Source organism: Caloenas nicobarica, chromosome 22, assembly GCF_036013445.1.
Source record: "Caloenas nicobarica isolate bCalNic1 chromosome 22, bCalNic1.hap1, whole genome shotgun sequence".
In the NCBI taxonomy this organism is placed as follows: domain Eukaryota; kingdom Metazoa; phylum Chordata; class Aves; order Columbiformes; family Columbidae; genus Caloenas; species Caloenas nicobarica.
The window spans coordinates 2,593,137-2,599,136 of NC_088266.1; the positions used below are offsets into that span (position 1 = coordinate 2,593,137).

A 6,000-nucleotide genomic window follows, 5' to 3' on the forward strand; every position below is an offset into this window, starting at 1 on the left:
CTAATACATTTAAGTAGTAGAGACAGTCGTGCAGGAGCAGCGCTTCACCTAACGCGCATGTGCCAATTCCAATCCACATCAGATTTCTCCTTCAATTTAATACAGAGTTAATGCTTATTCCATTTGGCCAGTTTTCACCTTCCCAAGCTCTGGGATCGCTCTGCCTACACCAACGGCCACGTGAAAGCTCCATTTGATATCCAGTGATCAATACCGAGTCAAGATCACGCCTGTTCTTAGCGTCACGTCCAAAACTATCCATGATGACCCCTAAATTTGCACAGCAACAGGACTCGCTGGATAAATACAGCTATTTACTGCTGTGGTCAGCATAATGCAGCTGATATTTTACCTCATTCCTCCATTTCATGGCTCTCTCCTCTGAATTAACTCACCAAAAGACCCATCTCTTGTTTCTTGAGCTCGTCTCAAATTGCAAGCACCAGCTACCGGCCAGGCACCAATCACCTTTGCTAGCAGCAAGCTTTTTTTAAATCCTGATATTTACCCAAAGCAAAAATAACTGGGCAAGGCAGGTAACAGGACATCACTTCCAAACTCAGCAGTTTGTCTAATGGAAAAGTATCACCTGAAGAAATGCAAACAAAAATTCCCCTCAGAGAATAAAGAGTGATTTTATTAATGGTGGCTTTGATTGGTGGCCTAAGGCAACCACTAAGCTTATGTCTTCAATGCAGTCTCAACCCTTTTTCCTTCCACACAAAATCCTCTTACTTGAGCGCTGTTTTCAGTTGTGTCCAGCTGATGCTGCTAAAATTGTGACATCCTGGGTTCCGCTTTCACCCAGGCTGGTAACTCTGCCACTTCGCAACAAGGATGTGATTAAAATTCCAAGTCAATGCACCAGGAAAGAACTCGGCTCCGCTTTCTGTAATAAAAAGCCATGGAGGACGTGTTCTGCGTACTCGGGGCAGCAGCAAGGACAAGGCTGCAAACACCTGGAGGGAGATCTCGTGGGTTTAAACAGAGTCAGGACTCCTCAGCCAACCCTGCGCTGCAAAATAACACAGGCTGTGCTGGTGAAATATGAACTGGTAAGGTTTTATTTGCATAGACCAGGAATAAAGTAGGTAATTTATGAGAAGGGCAGCCAGAGAAGCGAAGTGCGTGCAAATACATTCTGCAGTTCTTCAACCCAATGTGGAAGCGGCAGCACAAAGAGCACGAGCTCAAAGCACGCGGCACGTTTTCCTTCTAAACTCTAGAAGGAGAAGATGGGGCAGAAGAACAGGACCAGATAATACAAGAAAATTAATCTTACTGGTTGATACCAAGGCTCAGGCCACCACTCTAGGAAACACAGCACAAGATATTATCTAATGCAACTAAAGTAATTCTAAATAGAAGCATGGTTTGAGTACAAGTAGAGAGAGAGATCCTGTTTTCGATTCCTCACTCAAAACTTCATTGTATCTAAAAACCCAGAAAAAGTTCAGGATTGCCACTGCATCTGGCAGTACCCAGACAGCACCTATTCTGGAAAATTACAACATTTTAATTAGGAAACACGCAAAGCAGCTTCCTCAAGAATGCTGCATTTTCTTCCCATAATAAATCCTCTCAGCTCAACTAACAGGGAAATATCTTTAAAACTTGCTCAACCAGCATTTACCCTCATGCCTCATAAAGGAAGTTTCAAAAGCAAATGGTCTCATCCACCACTCGGGCAAGAGCTCAGACTTCCCAGGACAACCTGTTTGGGATCATCCATCTCCATCCTGCTCTAGGATATTAAGGCCACAAAAGTGAATTTTGGCCACTTGACCAGGTCCAACTGACAGAATCCCAGGATTAGTCAGCTCAAGTGAGCCACAATAGTTTAATGTTCTCCAAGTACACGCTTCAGTTACAGTTCTTCAGCGCCCACTCAGGGTACTTGGTCAATTCGCACATTAATGTCAACGTGAACACCTCATTCAGGGACTATTAAGTATTTAAGAAGGCATTACACAAAGGATGAAAAAAAAAATCAGTTTATACTCCAGTTAAAAGTGGCCACAGGCTTTTGTTGCACTAGCCTGAATTCTTGATCTTTTTGTACAAGATAGAGAAGCTTTTTAATTAACACAGCCTACCAGCAAATAAACCTGGGCTAGAGCCCAACTACAGAGAGTAGGAAGCTTGGGAAAGGCTTATGTTCTTCAGATGTATTAACTGCTCCTTCACACCGCACAGGCTTCATCCATAAAGAAAATTCAAATTCAAAATCCCCTGGTTTTAAGTGAGATTTTTTTTTCATGGTCCTTCCTGGAAATAGCAAAGGATACAGAGGAACTGAATCGAACACATGGTTTGGACCTTGTGAATTAAGAGGGGGAGACAAAGGTTTGGTTGAGGCTTTTCAGAATTTCTAGCATAAATCCATTGGAAAAAGGGAAATCGTGCACAATGGCTGAATAAGAATATGAATAAAAACAGAAGATCAACATAATTTCGAGCATCTTCTACTTCTACATTCATGTCCTTTATCTGAAAAAAAAGCCCTTAAACATCATATTGTATTAAAGTGGGGTAAAAAGCAAAGCTTAGCATAGACCTAAACTCCAGCTTACGCTGTCTGCACAGGCACCTTGCAGAATTTCACGCTTCTCCAGTAAAATCGCTACGTCTTCAGATGACACTGAAACATCTTCAGGTTTATTTCAACTTGAGGTGGCACTACTGCAATGTGTACCAGCCCGAGGGGGGAAAAAAACCAACACAACAATATAAAACAATAACGAGGAAAAACAGTCAGTCAAAAGAGTTGAACCGCACTTTCATTTTGTTTTACTCCCAGATGTCAACTAGTAAGATATCGGCGTATATATTTACCATATGAGGAAATCCTGTTTGAACAACTTCAGCTTGAGAATGTTTTTCCTTCGCTAATAAACCACAAGATCAAGCATCACTGCAATGGCAGTTTTCCCTATCCCAACAATATCCTCTAACTTGATTATTTTGGGAATTTGCCTTTTAAGATAACATTTAGCTAAGCTCATATACTTGGCTAATAAAACACGGGACTCTACAAAAGAGCTTAAGTCAGTATTTCTCAGCAGGCACAAGGTGCAAAGGACTTGCTGTGGATGCTGAAAACCTACCCTGAGCTCTCACGCTACATGGTCGGGTTCCAAAAGTGACACCATCAGTTTAGAAGAGTGATGGCCTCCACATTCAAGCAGCTGGAAAAGCGCTACCTTGAGTTGTGCAGTTTCACAAATCATTTAATGTATTTTTGGTAACAGTTGCAGAAAACCAGGTTATTTATCAAGGAGCAATGTGCTTGCCCAAGACAAACAGCCCCTACCTTGAAAATATTAGTTACTCCGAGCAGCACGAGGTTTCTGTATTGAGTGTCAGTGTCGCATCGCACACCCTTGGCTGCGCTTCAGTGCTTTTGAGCTGCCTCGCAAATTCTAAACGGATGATGTGCAGCCTGTGCTGCAATAGACAGTTCAAATTTATGGTTGATTAAATTATAAATTTTGCTCAAATTGTCCACTTTTTCCTGAAGAGATGCATAACTAACATGATCAGGACAGTTTGCATAACCTGGAAAGGGACATTTTTATTTTTTACAAAGAGTAACTGGATTCCACCCATCCATAAGCCAGAATTCCAGAAATCTCAGCACTCTCCCAAGTTCTGCTTTGCCCTTTTTGCCCATTCAGTTTATTTTTAGCACCAGAGGCAGCATCTTCCAGGCAATTTTCAAGCTTCATGTGTTGCCCTGCCCTGTTTCACTGAGCACCTGACTGAAATGCGGAAACACTTTTGAGTTCTCACTTGAGCTCGTTCAGCCCTGAGGTGCTGCAGAGGAAAACAAAGGTTCCCATCTCCTCTAAAACATCGCCACAGATTGTTTGCCATGTGCAAACAAGACCAGTGATTCATCTTGCGCACTCCTACTGGACTTAGATAAGTCATGCTCAAGTGGCCAGGTTCTCAAGTGAGCGGCTGCCACGGGTTCGTCCCTGAAGTCCACTCAACATAGCAGACCAGAACATGGTGCTGGAAGTTCTGATCAAATTTCTCCTACGCCTAGCGGCCTCCATGACTAAACGTGAAAAATCAGAAGATAGCATAAGCGTAGAGCTCAGGAAATTTCTAAAGGATTTGTGCTCTACCTCCTTCAAAAGACTGAGATGGTTACATTTAAACCCTGTTCTTGTAGTATACTCGCATAACCCCTTAAAAGAAGCCAGTATTCATCATTATTTTATATGAAGCCTACTTGTTTTTCTTGAATTCCTTTCCTGTGAGGATTTTTGCCATGACAGAAGTTCAGACAGTTTGTTGGAATCCTGATCTCAAACTCTACAGTCACATATCACACATAGAGATTTCTGTATCTTAAACTAAGATACACAATTGAAATAAGATGCTCCATCCTGTCACCCCCCACCCTCAGAAGCCAGTTACAGTATCTCGTTTGTTCCAACAGAAGAGCAGAACCTTGATCTTAACTGTTCTTCACCTTTCACCAGAAACAAAAGATCTTTATCCTGCATAATACAGGTGACAGGATCACCACGATCTTCAGCTCTGAAGAAAAAAAGTAAGGTATTTTCTCTGAAATTCTTATGGTTGAAGGGAAGGATTACACTCGCTGGCTTAACCAGCCTTTATATTGCTATACAGTCAGGCAATGAGTTGCTCTTTTTTAAATCTAGATACATTTGAATATTCTTAATTTGTTATGTTGGAAAACCTGAACCGCAAATTCCCAAACAGTATAAAGTATCTCGGTGATGACATCCACAGGGGTTACGGTGCCTTAAACAGGCTCCACAAAAGCCCAGAGCTGGGAGCAGATCAGGGTCCGGGCCAGTTCCCGTTCTCCTCGTTGCATTTGTTTAGAGCTGAAAAAACCTGCCCCCTTCACACACGGTGCCAAAATGAAATTGAAAGGCTTGGTGACCTGGGCCGATCCATTCAGCAAATACACAACAAGATGGAGATTATTGTACCCAGCTGAAGAAACTAGAGGTTCTCCTCTGAAAAACAGAAAAGTTCTCAGCCCTGCAGAGGAGAAGCACCCACCACTGCAACATTACCTGCTCTGAATGCACTTGGTTTTCCTGTATTTTGCAAATTCCATTAGGTCTTAATACACCTTAACGAACAAGTCCGGCTTCCTGAGGAAATGCCAGGTGCTGGGTGATAATTTGGGGTTTAGGAACACCAGCGACAGCAGCCTGGGCCCCCATCGCTGCTAAATGCTGCTGCATTTGATCCTTCGCTCCGTTTACAACAACACCAAGCGGTCACATCCACCGTGCAGAGCGGAGCGTCCCCTCGGTAACCACCCAAGCGAGTACCAGGCCCAGACACCGGGAAGCAACCGGACAGCGGAGCAGCCAGACGGGCCTGGACACCCCGGGCACTGCAGAGCCCCGCAACGCCAGGCCCGGCCACCCCTTCCTCTGTCCTGGCAACACCGGCTCAGGCCCTCCCTCAGGGACGGACGGGGCCCACCCGCCCCGGGGAGCTCCCGTGGGGGTGAGGGCGGCGAAGGAGCCGCCGGGGCGCGGCACCGGGGGGATGGGAAGGGGCAGCAACGCCGGAGGCGGAGAAGGGGTGGGGGCAGCGGCGAGGGGCCGCCCCCGTCGCCCTTACCATGGCGGCTCGGCGGGGCTGCGCTGGGCGGTAGCAACGGCGGCGCCTCCCGGTCCCGTCCGGTCTCCCTCCCAGACAGGCCGCGGCCGTTCCACTTCCGCCGTTGCCTAGGAGTGAACATCCGGGTCAGCGCCGCGCTGCCCTGCCCCTCCGCCGCCTCCCCGCCAATCAGCGCACGGCTCGCCAGCCATCGCCAAGTATGGAGCGCGGCGCGCGAACGGGGCGGGGAGGGCGGAGCGGGAAGAACCATTCCGCCCGCCCCGGGAGGGGGGAACGGAGCGGCGGGACGCCGGAAGGTAACAGCAGCGGGCTGCGGGCGCTACCAACTCTAGCGCGGGGGGAAGGAGGGCAACCAATCAGAGGCGGGGGGCGGAG

The 6,000-nt window shown here is 46.5% G+C and overlaps 1 protein-coding gene across 2 annotated transcripts in view; it reads right to left on the reverse strand.

Moving 5' to 3' along the window:
* Window positions 1–5,758, reverse strand: part of CAPZB (capping actin protein of muscle Z-line subunit beta) — a 53,621-nt gene extending 47,863 nt beyond the window's left edge. The window contains exon 1 of one of the 2 annotated variants that reach the window (XM_065649790.1): window positions 5,626–5,758. In XM_065649790.1, the coding sequence (XP_065505862.1) occupies window positions 5,626–5,628 (3 nt within the window). In that variant the 5' untranslated portion in view covers window positions 5,629–5,758. The remainder of the gene's footprint in view (window positions 1–5,625) is intronic. The other variant, XM_065649788.1, reaches the window with a different exon arrangement.
* Between the last annotated feature and the right edge of the window lie 242 nt (window positions 5,759–6,000).